Here is a 23232-nt window from a genome sequence, read left to right on the forward strand (position 1 = left end):
ATGTCCTTTATCTTGTAATTCCTCATTTCTTCCTGCAAGCCTGTGCCTGCTGATTTCTTAACTGCAGTAGGCGGCAGCAGGCAGCGGGTATGAAGGCAATACCTATCAGGACTCTCATCCAGAGGTGCTACCTGGTACAGGGAGGTCACAGGCACTGCCTGACAAAGGCCAGAGTCTATGATCCAGCCGCTGGCGTGGAACCCTGTTCAGCAGGTGCTTCTGCAACGTGCCCAAGTCCTTCATGGGTGACTTGATGCAAAATGCCCACAGCTTTTGACCATATGCCAATCACCGGGGCCCAGCACACTAGGCCAGCCCATCCCCCGCCATGCTCTCCCATAGGCAGCTGCAGCCTCTTGAGGAGCCTGCTCAGCTGAGAGGGTCTCTGGCTCAGACTCCAGCACCATCGCAGGGACATGGTGCGGTAATGACTCTGGATAAGATGCTTCTTTCCAGAGCTCTAAGCCCTGTGGCTGGTTGTATGGACTGGCCAAACATCTCTGGAGATACCTCATTCAGATTCCAAATTTCCCATTCATCAACCATGTGCCAAGCCTGATTGTTCAAAGATGAACAATCCAAAGATGGCATTGTGGTATACACCTATAATCCCAGTATGTAGGAGGCAGAAAAGGAGAATTATGAGATCAAAAGGTATCTCAGGCATATAGAGAGTGAGGACCCAGCCAAAGTGGGTGACATGAGATCCTGGATCAAAACCACCAACAACCAGAGGCTGGAGACATGGGTCACAGGTTAAGAGCACACTGCTCTAGAGCGCTTCTGTTCCCAGCACCCACATGCCATCTGTAATTCCAGCTCCAGGGGTCTGATGCCCTCTTCTGGCATCAGCAGGCACTGGGTACCCATGTGGTGCTCATACACACAAGCTGGCAAAACACGCATGCAAATGAAATAAAAATAGATACATCTTGAAAAAACAATGAAAGAAGGATGAGGGAGAGGGAGAAAGGGAGCCATCCTCCGACTCACTTTGGATCGAGTTGAGGAGAAGACTCCTACATCAACTGCGGACAGTGGGGAATGTTGCTGGAGAGAAATGTTGAGAACGCAAACGAGGGAAACTGAGGACAGCTGAGGAGGATGGCAGAAGATGGTCATCTAGGGCCTGCCTGCTCAGCCTTCCCTTCAGCCCAGAATCTCTCAGAATCATGACACGAGCTTCCCATGGACAACTGAGGCACTGCACTCTGAAGAGTAATTGAGAGATGAAGGAGAGCTCTCCCATGGGAACACCAGCTTGAGGAACACCGGGACATGGACAGGGACATCAAGGACTTTGAAGAACCCAGAGTCCCCACATTTCCTTCTCCAGCCCCTCCTGCAGGCAACAAAACAGAGACACCCCCGCCCCCCAAAGCCTACACAATTGGTCCCGAGATTCACAGAAACCAAACAAGACACAGGACAAATGTCATTCAGACTTTACTGGGGATCAGACAGGGCTGCTCACTGAGGACCAGGGTGAGCACAGAGGCAGATCTGACCTCTCAGAGTTTACTGGGGATTCTGGGGTCTGGTCCATTCCTCCAATCAGCAGTGAGGGATGGCTGGATGCAGGGCAGGAAAAAGGAATAGGAGACTGAGGAAGAAATGGGGAGTCCAAGGATCCAGAGGCTTGACTGAAGGAAGGGCTTGTGAGAAGAAGTGGAGGAATGGGAGAAAGAAAACAACATTTGGTGGGGACACAGAGCCGTGCCCAATAGCCAGAGCCAGCAGGGTAGTCATAAATATTTCTGTGGGTCTGGGCTTTGTAGTCCTATTTTGGGTTCCAAAAGGCCATCTTTGCAAAGATTGGTTTGGGGAGGAAGCGGCTGCTTTTCATGTAGTCAGATATCTTCTTCAGGCCCTGCAGGGGGAGGAGAAGGCAGGAATTCAGGGTCTGTGGCACCACTGCGGACACACGGTTCACTCTAAGAACCCCAACACAGCATGCGCTGCTCAGGTGCCCAACACTGGTAAGGGAAGGCTTTGATTCCCAGTAAAGAAGGAGAAACTGAACACTGCTCTCAGCGGTGTGTCCCAGTACCTCAGCAAATCCTAAGTTAATGAGGATGGGGATAAGTGAACCAGCAAGGAGACAATGGAGTGGCCTTTGCCATTCTCTTGAAGCAGAAAAACCTAACCGTTAAACCTGGCGGCTGAACGCACACTCAGTGCGTCCATCCTTATTGTCCCCAGCCCTGCTGGACAAAGACTACAGAAAGACTCTGTGCCGTGTGCCGTCTTTCCAGTAGAATGCCTAGATAAGCTGTGAAGAATGCAGAGTTCCAGGGCTGCCTGGACCCAAGTGGGCAGGCTTAGCTGGCCTTGAACTGCAGCCTCCCACACTCCCACTGTGCTTACAGCCAGTTCTTACACAGTCTCCAGAGCTGAACAGCCTGGACCAGAATCCAAGCTGATGGAAACTGACAAAACACATCGCTGGTTGGGCAGTTTCAAGGACAGAAAAGAAGATTCCGTGCTAAGACTCCCATTGGACTACAGCCTTGACCCCCAAATCTCTAGTGAAGTAGGTTTCGTGGCTGTCACATGGACCTCATGGTCAGGCATGCCTGCCACGCTGCATCCCTGGATGGAGATGCACCTTTCCAAGTCCTACTGAGCTGAAACTGTACCACACACATAGAGAGACACCAGAGAAGATGAATGAAAATGACCAAAAAATCCCATTTCAACAGTTTCACAGTCAAACACCAAGCTGTTGCTGAGAAGGGAGATGAAAGGGAGGAAACGGGATACAGTCGTGATATGTTGTTTGTGCTCTAACAAATAAAGTTTGCCTGGAGATCAGAGTTCGGGGCCAGCCACTAAAGGCCAGGCAGTGGTGGCACACACCTACCTTTAAAGCCAGTACTTGGGATTCCATGCCTTTGATCCCGGTACCTGGGAGTCTCGGGCCTTTAATCCCAGCACTTGGGAGGAGGAAACAGGAAGTGATAAGGCTGGGCAGAGGGATGAAGTGATAAGGTGGGTGGAGACAGGAGTTTGGCCTCTTTCAGTCTGAAGATTCCATAGAGGTAAGAAGTCTCTGCTTCTCTGATCTTTCAGCTTTCACCCTGATATCTGACTGAGGGTTTTTATTATTAAGACCAGTTAGAATTTGTGCTACAGGATAGCTAAACACTGAACAACTCAGGAGAACATCCTCCAACAGCAGTGAGCTGTCCACTCAGCCTGGCACCGGCTGTAGCCCTGGGTCCCAGTGCTTCCCCAGTCAGGAATCTGACTGCGCAGAGAATTGGACAGGCCGGATATGCACACTGCACCCTGGCACTGCACATCAGTCCTGCCATATCTCCCCCTCTCAACAGCACTTGCTGTACACTTCCGACATGTCCTGAATTTCCATAGGCCTCAGGGCTGGAAAATCCAGGCTCCCTGGTAACCTACGGCTTTTTTCCTTTGGCATCAGGAAGCTCTACTGTCCTCTGTTCTTGAAGCTACAAGCACACAGGGAAACAAACACAACCTCCTCCAATGGTACTGGTTCCCTGAGAAACTGACAGTCTCTATAGTCAGCCTCCTTAACAGTCCAACAGAACAGACATTGCTACAGAACATGTAGGTTGTGATGAGAAATTTCATGCAGAAGATCTAAGGACTGAACACAGGTCAGGCAGTGCTCAGCAAATGTTAATTATTCTCCATTTCCATTCCAAGGAGTAGAAAGTTATGGTGGTTTGAAAGAAAGTGTCCCCCAAAGGGAGTGAGTGGAACTATTAGGAGGTGTGGTCTTGTTGGAGATCTGAAGAGTGCTTTGACATCAGACATGGAGATGCAGAGTTTGGATTTGCCCAGCTGGTTTTTAGCCTTGCTTTGGTCCGGCATTTCCCCACTGTGCTCCCTTCACTGTGTTTTGGAATGGTAATGTATATCCCGTGCCATTATACATTGGAAGTATATAATTGGCTTTCTGATTTTGATTTCTTAGGGCATTACAGTAAGGAGAATATATGAATCTCAGAAGAGACTTTGAACTTCAGACTTTTAAATAAGTTTGAGACTGTGATAGGCTATGGAGACTTTTGAAGTTGGACTAAATGCATTTTTTTGCATTATGATATAGTGACTAGCTTTTGGAGCCAGGGAGTAGAATTGTGCTGGTTTAAGAGAAAATGGCCCCCAAAGGGAGTGACGCTATTAGGAGGTGTGGCCTTGTCGGAGCAGGTGTGCTGTTGTTGTGTGTCACTGTGGGTCAGTGGGTCAAGCTTTGGGGTCTCCTTTGCTCAAGTTACTGCCCAGTGTTTTATACCACTTCCTGTTGCCTTCAGATCAACATGTAGAATTCTCAACTGCTTCTCCAGTTCTATGTCAGCCTGAATGCACCCATAATTTCAGCTGCCATGGTCCCTACCATGATGATGCTGAAATAAACCTCTAAAACTATAAGCCGCCACCTCGGTTAAATGTTTTCCTTATAAGACTTGCCATGGTCATGGTGTCTCTTCACAGCAATAGAAACGCTAAATAAGACAAAAGTCATCCTGGAAAGGGAGAAGGGAAAAAGGACATCGAATGAGAAGGAGAATCAGGGCATCACCTCAAAGCGGGCCAAGAAGTCCTTCAGGTTTGGGAAGGCATCCAGGCAGTGGGGCTGAAATACACGGTGCTGGTCAAGGATGTCATAAACGAGGAAATCCACATAGGTGATCTGCAGGAAGCCAAGGGTGAGTGTGCTGGAATCTGAGGCCTGGGAAGAATGGCAACTTCTCCTCCCCACCCCCTCTCTTTACCTTGTCCCCTGCAAACCAAGGCCGCTTGCCCAGGAACTCAGAGTAGAGCTTCATCTTCTCCGGGATACCCTCTAAGTACTCTGGCTTCTTTTTTTCCTGAAGCAAAAAACAACGGTCACCACCCTCAGACACAGGCTTCCTGGCAGAGGCTGGCTCCGCAGGGTTGTGCAGTCCCCAGCAGGCAGAGGAGGGTGACTTTCATGAGATTTAGTCTGGGTTGGTGTCCAGGCCTTTACTTACAGCATCCTCTTGATTAGATTGCTGTTGTGTAGCAGCCCAACAGGATACAACTGTACAACTCTGTCCGCCCCGCCCCCATCTTCCCACCCCCATTCTACCCTCAGTCTCTACCACTGTTTTCTGAGCCACTGTACATCAGACCCAAAGAAAGACCCAAGACAGCTATGGGCACCTGGCTCTGAACTCTGAACTCATGTGAGGCAGAAGCAGACATGTGAACAACTGAGACTTTGGTACAGTTTCCCAAGAGATGAGATGGATTTGAGAGAACAAAAGGAACAGGAGGAGGACCAAAGGCCTTTGGCTGACGGAATTGCTTATTGGGAACATCCGAGTATCTCTGTGGGTGTCAAGGACGCGGCTCCGGGAAGCCATTTGGGAAGAGAGTGTCCTTCCCAGCTCCAGTTTCTTCTTCTCATAGTGTGAGGGTTGCATAGAGTGTGTGTTGCAGAAGTAGCAGCACTTTAAGCCAACTGCAGGACAAGGATCATGACAGAACCGGGAGTAGGAACTAGAGCATTCTGAACTCTGTCTATACCATCAGGGGCGGGAGTTCCTCTCTGGAGAGCCTGGACTGGGTCTTAAGACTTAGGAGTGATGACTGGGAATTTTCATTTGGCACTCTGAATACTGGCGTTACTCTGTCAGCAGTTTCAAATACTGTACAGTGAGTAGCACTGGGAGCCTCTGGTGGCAAACTGGACCAGAATAGATTCTAGAGCAAGAGTACAGGGCGAGACTCACAAACTCAGGGCTGTAGCAAACCATGGCCAACTGCATGCGGGTGTCCATAGCCTGGTTCTCCAAAATGTCCATACGAACCCTCTCCTCTTCCGTCTCCCCACCTGCAGCACACACAGCATAGAGTCACCCTCAGCATCCCACCCCAGCCAAGCCAAGAGGATGGCTTCTGCCCCCCATCCTGCAGCCGGCCCCACTCACACAGGTTGTGCTTGCGGGCAAGGTAGCGCAGGATGGCGTTGCTCTGGGTGATCTTGTGTGATCCATCAATTAAGTAGGGCAGCTGGATAGACAAGCAAGGATGGTCAGATGGGATATGGGGGACATACAAGTCAGAAAGGATATACATGGGGCCTGGCACTCTCGGTGTCCGGCATGGGAAACCACCAATGAACACGCTGTCCGTGGAATGAAAGAATGGGACAGAGCCTGTGCAAACATCAGGAATGGCGAGAAGAGAGCCTAAGCTCTGATCCCAAACCCCTCAGCCAGGCAAGGAGATGAGGTGAGGACACCATGCCTTCCCCAAACCTCCCCTTCCCTGCACCTACATTGGGAAAGTCCAGGCCCAGCTTGAATTTCTCACTCAGCCACTGGCTTCGGTCAAAGTCAGGAGCTGTAGACAAGATGAAGTGAAGAGAAGTCAGCCCAGTGTCCCAAGGAGTCGGGTATGAGAACCCCCTAAGAAGGAGATCTGCAACCTGACCCCACTTTCACACTTCTCAGGAGTATAGAATGCTTGTAAGGACTGTGGACCCTACATCACTGAGATTTACGAAACATTTAAACAAGCCCTAGAGGAAAACATCCAACTGCTGTAGAAGGCAACCCGGCCAGCCAGCCTCCACTGGAAGACCAAGTTCAAGGAGGTTCCTAGAAGGGACAGGTCCTAAATCCAACTGGAGAAGCCCTGTAGAGCTGAGCAACGAGGGGGTCAGACAAGTGTCCCTGGGCACCAATGAACAGGGGGAGCCCAGGTCTGACCAACAGGGGGTAGGCACCCACCGTCCCCCAGGGTGTATCTCTTCTCCTCATAGCTTGTGTCTGTGTACTCGAGGAGCAGGCGGATGGCGTGAGCCAGCTGTGAGAGATGACATAGGACAGGTCACAGATGGGGAAACTGACAGTCTTCCTTCGCCACCTCTTGGTGAGCTCCATCTTACACCTGCAGCCTCCCCACAAGCTCACATGCTGCCGGCGGCGCATAAGCAGGAGCTCTCCAGTGTTTGAACTTCCCCTCACAGGCAAAGCTTTCTAACAAGTTCTGAACGCCATCCCTCTCCTAGAAATCAGCCCTAGCTACTCGCCACCCCATGTCTCTGTCCCACCCAGCAGTAGCTCCTTCACTCACCCCACGGATGTCCCAGTAACCCAGTGTCATGGGCATGGTGCTGGTGAGGTGTCCAGAGCAGGCTAACCGGGACCTTGCTAGCTTGAGCTTTCTGATAATGTCCTAGGTTAAGCGGGAGGAGGCAGGACTTGGTTCTGCTTTCCTATTGGGCTATTGGCCTACGGAGTCTCAAATTTCAGACATTCCAGTGCAGGGAGTGCTAGAGGAAGTAGCCAGGGAGCCAGGGGCAGGACCAAAAAAAAAATCTAGCCTCATCTCAGACTGACTCAGCAAACAAGTCTGAGCCCTCGAAGCAAAAGACAAGCCCAGGCTAGTATCTGCGTCAGCATCTTCCCTGATCTCACCCTGCTGTGCTGTGTCCATGAGGACACAGATGTGCAGGGGGAGACACTCTTGGTGGTCAAGGGCAACACTCCTTTCTCTTCCAGACACTGCTCACACTTCACCCTCAGCCCCTCCTGCTTTGGCTCTGAGTGGATCCTGGTGGCTGAGTCACAACAAAACAGGATGCCTCAAGCCTGAGACACAAGTGTGCTGCCTGTGCTCCTGGATGGCATGCAGGACTCTGTTAAGCTGGGCAACTCCGAGCCACATACACATACGACCTCTAGATGTCTGAAACATATTCAGGATCACCGAGCACTGGGAAGATGTAGAGCAAAACCACCTCAAGACACACCTTTCCAGTAAGAACGGCTGTGATCAAACAGAACAAAGGTATCAGGGGCAGGTGAGAACTCGGATAGAAAAGAACCCTTGGATACTGCTGATAAGAGTGTAAATTATCACAGCCATTATGGACAACAATCTGGTGTTCTGGCAATACACCAAAAATAGAACCACCGTGTGATCCGGCAATACCAATACTGGGTATTTAGCCAAAGGAAATGATATTGGTATGCTAAAAAGTATGCACTTTACAGTAGTCAAGAAATGGATGTCATCTAAGAAGCCATCCACTAGCCGGGTGGTGGTAGAACACGCTTTTAATCCCAGCACTCGGGAGGCAGAGGCAGGCGGATCTCTGTGAGTTCGAGGCCAGCCTGGTCTACAAATTGAGTTCCAGGGCAGGCTCCAAAGCTACACAGAGAAGCCCTGTCTTGAAAAAACAACAACAACAACAAAAAAAAAAAACCAAGAAGAAAGGAAGCCATCCACTGATAAATAAAGAGAATGTAGTACATGTATACCATAAAATACTATTAACTATATTAAAAAATGGAAAAAGAATAAAACTAAATACGCACACGTAGAAACTAGAAAAATGATGAGAAATGAGGATCTTGTCTCTCATCCAGGAAAAGGAAACAAACAAACTCAAAACCAAAGGCCTTAATTAAGACTTGAAATTTAGAAATTAGGAAACACATAAAATGAGTTCTAAGATGTAGGCACAGACAATTGTGTTTTTTTTTGTTTTTTTTTTTTTGTTTGTTTGTTTGTTTTTTTTCTGGACTAGGGTTCAACAGTTCAGTAAATAAATGCCAGATTTGACAAGCAAGAGTGCATCAAACGAAAAGCCTTCTACACAGCACAGGGGGCTCTCCTGTGGGATGGAGGAAACCTCGGCCAGCTCTTCCTCCGACAGAGGATCACTATACAAATACGTAAAGAACACAAACTCATAGCCAAATGTAAAGACTCATGCCTATAACCCCAGCACTGGGAGCCTGGGCCAGGAATATCATTAGGACTTTGAGGGCAGCCTAGGCTACATAGTAAGAGCCCGTCTCAAAGATAGAGGAAGAGAAGGAGGAGAGGGGAGAAGGGGGTATTAGATCAGCAGAAATGGTGAGTATTCAAAGCTGCGAAGGGCCAGAAAAAAGGGACTGTGGAGAGAGGGAGGTCAGCAGGTCCTGAGTTGCCCTTAGGAGGAGGTTCTGATGTGTTGCTGTACAGCGGGTGGTTACACACAGTGACAGTGTAGTACATCTTCCCAAGTACCTGCAAGAAAGGACTTGAAGTCTTTCCACCATGAAGAAGTGATGCATATATAAAAATAACGCACAAAACACACACACCCATGTATGATTTTTATGTTGTTGTGTATAATGTTAAAAGTAAATTTATAAATCATTTTTAAGGGGTGGCTGGAAAGATGATTCAGTCTTAAGAGGACTTCCTACCCTTACAGAGGACCAAAGTTCATATCCCAGCACACAAGCCAGGCAGCTCACAACCTCTAATTCCAGCTCCAAAGTATCTGATATCCCTTCTGGCTTCTGCATACACCCTTACTTACATGCATACCCTACACAGACACATACATACAATTAAAAAATAAAAGTGAATCTTGTAAAACATTAACTTAATTATTTAAAAGTTCACAAGATCCTATAAACAAGAAAAAAAAAGAATTCCTACAAAAATTAAAGGAATACAATGTTAAAAGCAGTTTCAAGAGGGAAATGTATAAATTACTTGATGATACAACTCAAGGATTGGGAAAAACAAAACAAACCATTCTTCAGAAAATAAATTATAAAAATCAGAACAGAAATTAATCAAAGAAAACAATACAAAGAATCGACCAATCTAAGAGCTAGTTCTTTGAAAACATAGACCAAACTGATAACTCTTAGCCCAGTGAACCCAAATAAAGGAAGAGGAACTTCAAATTAACAGTCGGAGATATACCGGGAGACATTACAACAGACACCAAAGAATTTCAGAACAGTGTATTCCATTAAGTTAGAAAACTTAAAAGAAATGCACAAATTTCCAGATTCACCCAAAACACCAAAGTTAAACAAAGAAGATCAACGACTTAAACATACCTGTAACTGTAGCTGGAGGGCTTCTCTCCAGGTTCCCCAAGCCCCGCAGCCCCACAATCCACTTATAAAATAATCACTCAGACGCTTATATCACTTATAAACTGTATGGCCGTGGCAGGCTTCTTGCTAACTGTTCTTATATCTTAAATTAACCCATTTCTATAAATCTATACCTTGCCACGTGGCTGGTGGCTTCCCGGCGTCTTCACATGCTCTTCTCCTCGCGGTGGCTGCAATCTCTCTCCCCCAGCCTTCCGCTTCCCAGAATTCTCCTCCCTCCTTGTCCCACCTACCTCCTGCCTGGTCATTGGCCATCAGTGTTTTATTTACATAGAGTGATATCCACAGCAGTAACAGATAGGGTTAGGGCTCAAAGAAAGAAGTCTCACCCAGTACCTGTGGCTCCTCCCAGCTCTCCCAGCATCACTCAGTACCTGTGGCTCTGTCAGCATCTCTCACCCCAACTCTCCCCTAAACCTCTCCAGCCCCAGGACTGGACTTCCCTTCCCCCAGCTTCTGTTTCTACATAACTCAGCCATTTTGGCTGAGCATTTTCTTGGTCTATCCTCTCTCAGCTCCTGGCTCTTCTTGACATCTTGATCTGTAACTTCATCTTGGTCTGATTGTCCTCTCTTCTCTCTCTACTTCATATCCATCCCACCCCATGCCCCAATTAAGTCTGGACCTTTCCAGATACCCCTAAATGTACTCGCCCTTTTATCTACAATGAAACCCTCCTCCCCAACCATACCTAGGAGCAGTCATGACTTTAAAAAAAAAAATGGGGGAAGACACTAATAAAGACACTAGTAAAGAATTTCTGTGTTTACGGGTTGCTAACATTAATATTGTGAAAAGGACTGTTTTTCCAGAGGACATTCTTCACAGAAACAGAAAAAAAAAATCCTTAAATGCATGCAGAAGCACAAAAGCCAGCAGGTAGCCAAAGGACTCCTCAGCAAAAAGAACAATGCTGGAGAGATTACAGCTCCAAACTTTAAGCTCTATTATGGAGCTATGGTAGTAAAAACGGGATGCTACTGGCGCAAAAGCCAACACGTAGACCAGTGGGACCTAAATATAGAAGACTCAATCATGAGTGTGTCTGATATTTGGCAAAGACACAGAAAATGAATCCTGGAAGAAAGACATCTTTCCTAGGGAAACTGGATCTCCACATGTAGAAGAATGAAGTAGACCCGTATCAAGCACCCTGCTCAAATTCAACTCCAAGTGTATCAAAGACCTCAGTGAGTGAAGACCAGATCACTAAAGCTGCTGGAAGAGAACATAGGCAGTTACCTTACCAAATACAGGCGGAGGAAAGACTCCGTTCACTCGAAAATAAAGGCCAACAAGCAAAAAAAGGTGGGACTTCATAAATCTAGAAGGCTTCTATACATCAAAGGAAACATTCAATGGAGTAAAGAGAAAGTCTACAGAGTGGGAGAGAATCCTTGTAAGCTAAACATCTGATAGAGGATTAATACTCAGAATATACAAAGAACTCAAAATTCAAAGAAATGAGAAATGGGAAAAATGGAGGGCTCTTCCTTAGGAAGGTAGAGGGAGATAAATACAGAAGAAGGAGGATAAAATAAGAGTAAAGATGTCTGGAAAAGTCATACTATTAACTATTTACCTAAAAAATACCGATAGTACACATAAATTAGTGTATAAACATGAATATATAGTTTGAATGAAAAATTTCCATCTGGGCTTGTGATGCTTCTCCCAAGAGTCAGAGACTAACAAAAACTCTAACACCAATCATGAGCAACCCTCATTTGAGTTGTTGGTCAGGGTTCTCCAAAGGTCTCTCAAAGTGGTAAAGGTGCCCGGCTGTGGTGGCACACGCCTTTAATCCCAGCATTCGGGAGGCAGAGGCAGGCGATCTCTGTGAGTTGGAGGCTAGCCTGGTCTACAGAGCGAGATCCAGGCAGGCACCAAAACTACACTGAGAAACCCTGTTTTGGGGAAAAAAAATAGCTCTTGGTTGCCCCCTGGAGGTGGAAGGTTAGGTCCTATTGCTCAAGACACCATGCACTTCAGAGACAGTACCCAGGAGGCATCTAAGCAGGAACGGACCCAAAAGCCTCCTCCCTGAGGACTGGATTTCATGGTACCAGAAGTTACCAAGAAAGCTTCCAAAGGAGGGAGGCAACCAGCAGTCCTAAACTGCTGTGACACCTACGAACCACAACAAGGACCAGCATGGCACGGTAATCCTAAGGGGGCAGCAGGGGCGCAAACACCTTGCTGGTAACCAACAGTTCTCTAATAGGACTTAAGGCCTGCCAAACAAGAGGGAAATCATGCCGGCTACTACAACCCTAGCCAGTTACCCAGGCTAGTGTAGTCATGGATCTTGGAGGGAAACCTGCAAATGCAGCTTTACTAAACCAACATAATCCCTAACTACATTGTAAATACTTGTCCTTGGACCTATGGGTAAGTGTAGTCCTTCCCCTTCATCAAGAATTTCTTAAAAGGAGTAACAGCTGGAGACCATTACAGAAACCACAACCAATCAAAAAGCAGACTTGTGGTGCCCAGTACCAACAGATATATCTATAACACAACTCCTACACCTAAGACTCAGAGATCATTGCAGAAGAGAGGGTGGAAAGATTTTAAAAGCCAGAGGAACAAGGAGTTTGCTGTGGGATTATATCTTCTAAGAATGTCAGGGCTACACCCATGAAGTCTCACCAACATGGCTGCTTAAGCATAAGCTGAACAAGGACACCACCAGCAGACGTGCTGAAGCGGACAGTGGGAAAGCTCATGAGGCCTCAACCCTACACAAAGAACTACAGGCAGCTAAGAGTGGGGGAAATTGTCTTCCACAGGGAAGATGCACACCAGTTGGGTATCCAATACCAAATGGTCAGCACTAAAAACATATATATGTACACATATATTTATGTAAAATTATATGGACTAAGTGAATTATGTTTATATATTTAGAAATACACACACACATCATCATCATCATCATCATCAAAAATTAAAGAAAAAGAATCGATTGGGTGGTACTGGCACACGCCTTTAATCCCAGCATTCAGGAGGCAGAAGCAGGTGGATCTCTGTGAGTTTGAGGCCAACCTGGTCTACAAAATGAGTTCCAGGACAGCCAGGGTACACAGAGAAACTCAGTCTCAAAAAACAAGGGAAAAAGGAAGGAAGGAAGGAAGGAAGGAAGGAAGGAAGGAAGGAAGGAAGGAAGGAAGGAAGAAAGAAAGAAAGAAAGAAAGAAAGAAAGAAAGAAAGAAAGAAAGAAAGAAAGAAAGAAAGAAAGAAAGAAAAGAAAAAGAAGCCATGAATTTGAAAGACAACAAGGTGGGGTCCACGGGAGGGTTTGGAAGAAGGAACCCACACTCTTATTGCTAAATGAAATGAAGTTTCTTCAAACAAAATTCCCTCCCTCCCTCTCTCTCTCTTTCTCTTTCTCTCTCTCTCTCTCTTTCTCTAATTCTACTTTTTAAAAAAGGGAGTCTCTGTCCAGTAAACACTGTTTGTTTACAGGTAATCTGCAGCTTATGACATACTTAACAATGGTCAGAGACTTTCTGAATGGTCACCACTGGGAAGTGCTGCAGCATCTAGTGGGGGTGGGGGGGCTGGGGAAACTGATGAATGTTCCACAGTGCACAGCGCACATCCAGCCCAGATGGAGTTACAGCCTGGTGAGAGGACCTACCTAGTCTGTGAACCATGAATAAATAGCTCAAAAGCCAGAGTTGGAAGAGCACCACCTTAGAAATGCTGGCCAGTGAGAGGTAAAGCAGGGCAGCTGCTGCTCTGGGAGCCATCTGGGAGAGGGGACCTAGAGCAGGCTTGCCCTGGGGAAACCCTGTGGCTGCACATCAGGAAAGAGAGCAAGAGACTTGGTCAGAGAGCTGGGTCTACCAGGTGGAGAGGCTGTCTGTCTGGTGGTCCTCCAGGGTACAGGGTAGGACAGGTGTGACTCTGGCGCTCAGAAAGCCAGCCTCCACCCCCATGGTCTTCAGCAGGCTGTCCCAGGGTGTGATGTATGTTGTATTGGTAAATTGTCATATACTGTTCCAGCTCACTGAGAAGCTGACTCTGAAAGTGGTCTATGTCTCTACTCATTTCAGACTCAAGCATGTTTGTCTCAATTTCCCCCAAGGTGTCTCTTTTCTAGGGATGATACCCCTAACTCTACTACAGTAGGGAAGAAAACATCAAAACAGCCCAAGAGTAAAGACATCCATCGTGTCCTTGGGAACAGCTAGAAGGTAAACCATGTACAACAGAGGATACCATTGTTTATCCCATGACATAAAAGTACTTATGGTGAGAAAGAGATGCCAGAAGTTCAGCCATAGCAAGCTCATCCAAGGAGGGGAAGCTCATCCAGATCGTCAGCTGGCTGCCTCAACTTCCCCAGTCAGGTTCTGCTAGATGCTGTGATGACCTGATTTAATGACATCATCCCTACTTGCTGCTATTTGTTCTTTTACTTGGAAGCTGCGAGGACACTCTGCCCTGCCCAGGACGGTCTCTGTTGGGAACTTCTCCCTGACTGCCTAGGTTGGTTTGTGCAGGATGTTTTGAGCACGTGTTTGATGATGCTCTGTCATCTAGCTATCTCTTGCTACTTATTATTTGGCTTGCTATATACTTAATAATCAACTCATTCAAAACCCAAAGCACTGCTATCTTAGGTCATTTTCTGAAACATACAGAATATAATTGCCTTGCTTGGCAGGATCTAGAAGATGCTATTTCTATTTCGAAAGGATTAACTCATAAAAAGTGAAAGGCGATGTATGGGTGATAAAACTAGGGAGGACGAGAGTGAAGATGCACCCATAGGTACCCCGTTATGCACGCATACACTGCTGGAACAAAAGGAATAAACAACTTTTGTATTTAACACGGGAATCGAAGGGTTAATGTGTAATGATCTGAGGGTCTCTGTGTACTTTTGATTGTGCTTTTCCTTGTATACAGAGAATGTGGGGTGGTAGCCATCATTGATATCTCTGTAGACGATTGATGGAATGTTAAACTTTGTCCAGCTCAGACCACAAAGGGGAAGATGAGAAACCCCAAGGGATAAGGAAGTTTGCCCAAACTCCCAGGGGAACAGAGCTCTAGTGTTTAACAATGTGTGTGCCAATAAGAGTTGGCTACATTGTGTCATATGTCATCTTGCTTCAACCCTTATTGGGGGAGGGGTTGGGGAAGATAGAAGCATGAGGTTATATTTTGGTAGGATGAGTAAGAAAATAGAGTACCTGAAATTAGGATGGATTCTTTATTTTAAAAAAATAGGATTTTGTTCTGAAAAAGTTGTATACCAATTCTTTTTCTAAAACTTAAAGCCAGGTTGCAGAAAGCCTGAGTAATTTGTGAAGGTTTGTGGATGATGAGACTTAAGGATAATGTGTGTTTAATAGTTAAGGGTTACTAAAATTTCTAAGGTCAAGGCTGGAGAGATGGCTCAGCAGTTACAAGCACTTCCTGTTCTTCAGTGAACCTGAGTTTGGTGCCCAGCATCCATGTCAGGCAGTCTTCAACTGTGAGTAACTCCAGGTCCAGAGCATCCAACACCTCTGTCTTCTGAGGGAAACTGTGCTCATGTGCAGATATACACACCTACACATCATTAAAATCTTTAAAATTGTCCCTAAGGTCCAAGTTCAATACAGTGATTACAAAAATTCCTTTTAAATCAAGAGAATTCTCGTAGGTTACAGATCTGCATATAGTAACATGTACAAGAACTGGCTTAAACATTATTCCATCAAAATCACTACTCAGGAAACTGGGTCTTAACAAAAATCAAGACTTATTTAAAACCAGAGTTTTGTCTGAGCCTGATCAAGATGTTACAGGAAAGGTGAAATTACAAGACTGATAACACTGTCCTTCTGGATGTTCAACACAACTGCTGGGAGGCACCCAGTGAGGTCAGCCAGCACCCAGGCCATGACCAGACCCCTCTGATAAGTCACTGGTCCTCTATCAGAGAGGCCATAGAGTCTCTGGAGACAGGATTTGCACTAATGCACATCCTGCAGGAAGGAGAGTCAGTGGAGTGGACATGTGTCCTTTGCTTTTAGAGGAAGCCACATGGCCAACAGACCCTGACCAATCCTTGCTGATGGCATGGTGGTAAAAGAAAAACTGAAGGGGCCAGGGGGTCCTCTTAAGATCCTACCTAGCAGTAACCTAGGATTAGGAGCCCCTGAAACAATCTTAGCTAACCTAAAAAAAAATTTTAAGGTTAGTCTGTGAATCCCAGCTTGGCCTTAAACACACAGAAAGAAACTATAACCAAAGCAATGAACTTTCAGATAACTGGATTAGCTCGTTTTAAAGGGGAAATCTGTTAATTCCTTAAAATTGCTAACTGGGGAGGTAGGCTGCCTGCAGATGTTCTCTTGTCCTTTGGTTCCCCCAGATCCAATCCTGTTAGCAGAGGTGGAGCTTTCTGTCCCATCCGCCCAGCCCCAAAGAGCACACAAAAGCTTTTATTAATTACAAAATGCTTGGCTGGTAACTCAGGCTTATTACTAACTAGCTCTTACATTTAAAATTAACCCATTTCTATTCATCTATATATTGCCATGTAGCCATGGTTTTACTTCTTGGGCAACTCGCTCACATCTCTCACAACTCCACCCCTCCTCATTTGAGTCCTCAATTTGATTGTTCCACCTAACCTTATCCTGCCTTGCCACAGGCCAAACAGCTTTATTATTAACCAATGAGAATAATACATATTCACAGTGTACAGAAGGATCAGCCCACAGCATCTCCCCCTTTTTGTCTAATCAAATGGAAGGTTTTAACTTTAACATAGTAAAATTACATACAACAGAACAGTTATCAAGTAAGAATTACAGTTATAATATCCAGTCTATTTGTATTTGACAATATCAGCGAAAACAATTACCCATTCTATCTTGGTGAGTCCAAAGTTTTATATCTAATTTACCCTTTGATCATAACTAAGAAAAACTACAACTATGACTGTCTAGTCTTAAACTCCATCAAAGACTTGAGAAGGAAATAATATTACCTGAGTAAGCAGGACATGCAGCAAGCAACTTCCAAAAAAATGTGAAAAATGATAGAAACAGCTGGCTGCCTGGACAGTCACCCAAGGTTCCTCTATAATGTTGGGGTATCCATTTCTGGCTTACAGGCCTAGCATATCTGACATACTTTCCTGTGAAGCAGGGAATTTTGAAAGACTGTCCTTCCTTGTCTTGGTAAAGTTCGGCAATTGTCTTTCTTGTGTCCTGCTTGTCCACTTTGGACAGTAACTGTCAGCAATTGAGGCAAGGGCAGTTTCTCTGCCTACATGGGTAGCTTTTACTATAAAGAAAACAAAAATTCTATACAGAGTTTCTTCAATGCCCATCATCTTTTTTGGAGTAGATTGGTGCTGCCAGAATCAGACGTGTCTCACTGTCATGAAAAGTCTAAGTTATTAAAACATTTTAAATGCCATATTCTGTAGGTCTTTGAAATGTTTGAAGATTACCTATCTATTTGAAATATATCTTTATATACCTAGAAAACCTAACTAACATGACTGGAAGTTTGACTATTATAGATGCCTATTAATCTGTATTTCTTAATTATACATTATATTTTTAGTTGAGCTGTATAAACACAATACCTTAAACAAGAATAGAAATATACATACAGTATAACAAAATTAACTTTAAATTCATATCAATAAACTAAAATCCATACCAATGTAAAATATTTTGAGATTAATAGTTGTTTTTTGGATTAAAGTATATTCAATAATCTACCCTTTCCCCCATCATTTCTATATTATATCCCCCTTTCTACTTTTAGAAAGAGATTGACTATGACCAATAACAATTTGTAACCACCTCCCTTAAATGAAAACAAACATTTATAACCAATATTTTGGGGATGTGGGTATAGTTTTCTAGACTGCTTTCTATTGATTGGTGGATGCTGGTCATCTTTGAGGGACCCTGAGAAAATCAGGATAATTGGTAAGTCTTTGCTGGAGTATTTTGTGAGGCTGGATCATCTCAACCAACAGCCTTGAAGCTGTTCTGGATGCAGAACTCAGAGGAAACTATAACAGAGGCATTTTGAAATGCTGGATCATCTGGGCCACCCATTTTAATTAATCCATTTCTATTAATCTATGTATTGCCACGTGGTGGTGGCTCTTTTGGCCCTCTAGCATCTTGCTTCTTGGGCAGCTCCCTCACGTCTCTCATAACTCTGCCCCTCCTCATCTGAGTCCTCAGTTTGATTATTCTGCCTAGCCTTATTCTGCCTTGTCATAGCCAAACATATTTATTATTAACCAATGAAAGTAATACATATGCACAGTGTACAGAAGGATCAGTCCACACCACAATCCCTCAGTCTCATCCTCTGCTCTGCAATAGCCTATAGAATGGGAAAAGATTTTTACCAGCTCCACATCTGACAGGGAACTAATATCCAAAATGTATAAAGAACTCAAGGAGCTAAACATATAAAAAAAAATCCAACTAAAAACTGGGGCACAGATCTAAACAGAGCATTCTCAATAGAGGAAACCCAAATGACTGAGAAACACTTAAAGAACTGTTCAACATCCTTAGCCATCAGGGAAATGCAAACCAAAACTACTTTGAGATTTTATCGTATACCTGTCAGAATGCCAAAATCAATAACACAAAAAACAGCTCATGCTGGCAAGGATGTGGAGTAAGGGGAACACTTCTGTACTGCTGGTGGGAGTGCAAACTTCTACAATCACTATGGAAATCAGTATGGTGGTTCCTCAGAAAATTAGTAATCAATTTACCTCAAGATCCAGCTATACCACTCTTGGCATCCTACTACAAAGACATTTACTCAGCTATGTTCACTGTGGCCTTATTCATAATATCCAAAAACTAGAAGCAACCTAGATATCCCTCAACCAAAGAATGGATAAAGAAAATATGGTACATTTACATGATGGAGTATCACTCAGCAGTTTAAAAAAATGACGTCATGAAATTTGGAGGCAAATGGATGGAACTAGAAAAAAAAATCACACAAGTGAGGTAACTCAGACCCAGAAAGATAAATATGATATGTACGCACTTATGTGTGGATATTAGCCATTAAATAAATGATAACCATCCTACAATCCATAGACACAGAGAGATTAGATATAGGGGAAGGGACTGGGGGGGCGCATATATCCCCTCTTGGGATATAGAGAATATATAGAGCATATATATAGACTATATATCTTGGGATATATAGAATAGATTTTTATAGGTGGAGTGGGGGCAAGTGGGAACAGGAACAGGAAGATCAGGTGGGGAGGAAGAGGGAAGATGGGATTGAGGGAGGGAATATGGGAAGAGATGGTTGGAATTGGGGGGCAGTTGAAGGATGATATGGAAACCTAGTGCAGTAGAAACTTCCTAAAACATATGAAGGCAATCCTAATGAGGTCTCCTAAAAATGTAGGATACCGAGTTCCAACTGGCCATCTCTTGTCACCAAATGAGTCTTCCAGTACCAGGACTGGGTTGCATTCAATTGAGTTGTTGGCCAAGGGAGTCCCATGGGAATCTCCAAACCACCCAGGCTTTTGTTAAGACAATGGGTTGCTCTCTGCAAACCAACAACAGGGCCCCACCGCCAAGGACAGCACCCACAGAACTCACTGAACATGAAGAAGTCAAGCTGGGTGCCTACATGGAGCCTTCACCCCTACGTTCTAATGTCTTTGGTGTGGGAAGGTACTCTGCAGGCTACCAAAGGAGAAACATAAACAGGAACCCAGCCTCAAAACCTTTGTCCTCCTGTGGAAATGCTAGAGCAACTGTGGCCCAGAACCTGTGGGAGTAGCCAGCCAATGTCTGGCTTGACCTAAGGCCTGCTCCACAAGACAGAAGCTCTTCCTGGCACTGCTAGGGTAACCAAGAACCAGAGACTAGATAACCCAGAGACCTAGTGCAAAAGCAAACACTATTGGTCTAAAAAGGAAAGTATCAATAAAACGACTCCTAATGACATTCTGCTGCACCAATAAATCGGTGCCTTATTTAGTCATCATCAGAGAGGCTTCCTCCTGCAGCAGACAAGAACAGATGCAGAGACCCACACAGCCAGACATTACACAGAGAGAGAATTCTTCAGACACACAGCTCTATATAGGATGTCTCCATCAAATCCCTCCCCTCAGAGCTCAGGAAACCACACAGAAGAGGAGACAGAAAGAATGTAAAAGCCAGAAAGGATGGAGGACACCAAGAGAACCAGGCCCTCTGAATCAACTAGGTGAGGCTCATGTGAACTCACAGGGACCGAGGCAGCAAGTTCAGGGCCTCCGCGGGGCTTCACTGGGTCCTCTGCGTACATAGTATAGCTTTTTAGGTTAGTATTTTTATGGGACTCCTGAGCATGGGAGCAAGTGGGTCTCTGATTCTTGTGCCTGCTTTGGGGGCTCCTCCTCCTATTGGGCTGCTGTGTCAACTTCAATGTGATGGGTTTTGCTTCATCTTGTTATATTTTATTTTGTCATGTTTGGCTGTTATGTCTCAGAAGCCTGTTCTTTTCAGGGACAGAAAAGAAGTAGGTCCAGAGGAGAGGGCAGACGGGGAGGAACTGGGAGGAGTAGAAGGAGAAGAAACTGTAATCAGGATGTACTGTATGAGAAAAGTATCTGTTTTCAATAAAAGGGGGAAAGTGACACACACATTAAGGAAAGATTACTAACTGGGTTCACTTGTCCAAGGTTAAACTCTGTATCCAAAAAGCATCCAAAGAAAAAAGCAGGAGATCCGTTTTTTTTTTCTTCTTCTTTTTTTTTTTTTTTTTTTTTTTTTTTTTTTTTTTTTGGTTTTTTCGAGACAGGGTTTCTCTGTGTAGCTTTGCTCCTTTCCTGGAACTCACTTGGTAGCCCAGGCTGGCCTCGAACTCACAGAGATCCGCCTGGCTCTGCCTCCCGAGTGCTGGCATTAAAGGCGTGCGCCACCACTGCCCGGCGTGGGGGGATCCTTCTTGAAATAGTAAAGTGATTGAGGATTTACCCTTGCTCTTCAAAAGGGACCCCAAAGGTCAACTACAGTTAAGTAAATCCATGGACCATGATCCACAACTCCTACTATTATCAACAGCTTCTCCAAAACTTCAAATAATACTTTGTAAGAGTCCAAGAAAGTGCTGAAGAAAGACCCCAGACTCAAATAGTATGCAAGAACAAAGACCATTTATTTCCAGCGTGCAAGGTCGAACACCGGTACAAAATGGCGATGGCCCTGAGAGGATTGTGCAGGCTGTTTTTAAGCACAGCTAGGGGAATTCCAGGAACAGTTAAGTCATCTCAACATGATTGGTCAATGGGCAGCAGCTTTACATTAGTATGTTTTTATTGGCTGAGGTTTAGTTTTTCCATCTTTGGGCATACTGGGGCAAGTCCCGGCCTGTTTCAGGGGGTTACAGGAACTGTCCTTTTTGTTCACTGTCTAGTGATACTGTTGGGGCTGGCTCAGGCCTCATCCTGGCTTCCTCCTTATCTCTGCTGTCAGGGGTGGTGTGACCTAATGCCCCTTTGTTGGAAAAACAAAACAAAACAAAATTTGTTCTTAAAAAACTGAAACCTAGATCTGGTTGTAAAATGAGAAAAATTTAGACCTCTCAACTACCATAACCACATCCTTTCACCGAGGGCCACTGGATCACCTGAAGTAAGGCCAAGCAGCAGCTTTCCTTAGTAAGAAACCCAAAAGGATCGATCCAAACCCTTTTCCGAAGTCCATATTTGGATCCAAAGCAGCCAAGAACAGCTCTCACCCAATACCCCAAAACTGAGTCCCAAAATCCTAATGAGAAAAATGTTATGATAAAAACAAATATGTAAATTAAATACATTGAAATGTTAAAGGGAAATAAATCATCTTACAGCGGAGTCTAAGATAGCCAGATTAACCTGATTTTAAAAAATAAATTCTTAAAAACACACACACACACACACACACACACACACACACACAACAAAATCTTTACAGTTAACCTTTTGGTTTGGCCCAAACTGTAGTAGTTCAATACATAAAAAGTCCTATAACAACACATGAACACTTTCACAAGCTGAAGCTAAGTACATTGTGTTGATAAAGTGTCACATGATGTTTGAGCTACTGAGCAGCTGGATGTAGATGAGGGCTGTATACTGCCCCCACACCCATTTCAAACCCAAGCAGGTTTGTCTCAAAGTCCTCCAAGGCCCTTCGTCTGGGGATGGGATGACACCCCCCCCCCCGTGGAAGGAAAGAGAACAAGAAAACTTCCTGAGAGTAAAAGTCATCAGCCTTGAGAACAATTGAAAAGTGAACTGCTCCCAATGGATGTTAGTGTTGTCAAATCCACGTTACAAACGTGCCCACCGTGAGGAGAGAAACCAGAAGTTCATTGGTGGGAAGCTCAGCTGTGGAGTGAAAGCTCAGTCCAACCCTACCTCCACTTCCCCCCAGTCAGTTCCTCCAGGATGTGCTGAGCACCTAATCTAATGAGGCTGTGCTGTCTGTTGTGCTCTCTCTGTCTCTGTCTCTCTCTGTCTTAATTCTTTTACTTTGCCTTGCTATATACTTAAGAAAACTCAATCACTCAAAACCTAACATATGGCTTCATATATCATTCTCTGGGTGACACAGCACCCAGGACTAAGCAGCTAGACCCACCGAGACACACACACACACACACACACACACACACACACACACACACACACACACACACAGTAATTCCTCCAGGGATGCAGGGTAGGGCCATGAAGGATCCACTGAGCTTTCTGAACAAGTGCAGCCTCTCCCTACAAGTCACTGTCAGTGGATTCAGTAGAACCCTGCCTGGGGAAGGCCAAAGGGGCCGGCATAGGTGCCTGGTGATCTTCATGGGGCCAAGGCAGCAGTACCGAGGCAGCCACAGCAGCTCTTCCTTGCAAATGCTCATACACCCTTTCAAACCTCCCAAGCTCCTCCTGGCCATCGGCTGGATAAAATGGACAAGCAGACAGGTCGTTTTCTCCTTTGAGACCCATAACACACTGAGAGATCCATAAGGACAAAGGAAGATAGCTTACTTTCTTTCCTGCACACCTCCCAAGCTTACTCATTGCTGGACATGATCTGTTTCTGCTATGTGTAGTGTTCTCAAGGGACAGAATCAACATACTATAGAGAGACAAATTATTTGGGGGTTATGTGGGTATGCATGTGCTATTTGTCATGGGAAGAGGTTCCTGTGATTGGTCACCCCATGACATGCCCATTGTAAAGGAAAAAGCCACACAGCCCATAATGTATTCAGTCAGACCTGACTGTACAGGAGGTGGGAGGAGGGGAGT

The 23232-nt window shown here is 45.2% G+C and overlaps 1 protein-coding gene across 1 annotated transcript; it reads right to left on the reverse strand.

The window, feature by feature from the left end:
• Window positions 1-1428: 1428 nt before the first annotated feature.
• On the reverse strand, window positions 1429-7203 carry LOC114699992 (glutathione S-transferase Mu 2). Its single transcript, XM_028879406.2, has 8 exons — window positions 7090-7203; window positions 6744-6819; window positions 6290-6354; window positions 5940-6021; window positions 5742-5842; window positions 4758-4853; window positions 4565-4675; window positions 1429-1870 (listed from the first exon to the last, which is right to left on the reverse strand). The coding sequence occupies exons 1-8, from the start codon at window positions 7123-7125 to the stop codon at window positions 1781-1783; spliced, it is 657 nt and encodes a 218-aa protein (XP_028735239.1). The 5' UTR covers window positions 7126-7203; the 3' UTR covers window positions 1429-1780.
• Between the last annotated feature and the right edge of the window lie 16029 nt (window positions 7204-23232).

This window comes from Peromyscus leucopus, chromosome 6, assembly GCF_004664715.2.
Source record: "Peromyscus leucopus breed LL Stock chromosome 6, UCI_PerLeu_2.1, whole genome shotgun sequence".
NCBI lineage: Eukaryota > Metazoa > Chordata > Mammalia > Rodentia > Cricetidae > Peromyscus > Peromyscus leucopus.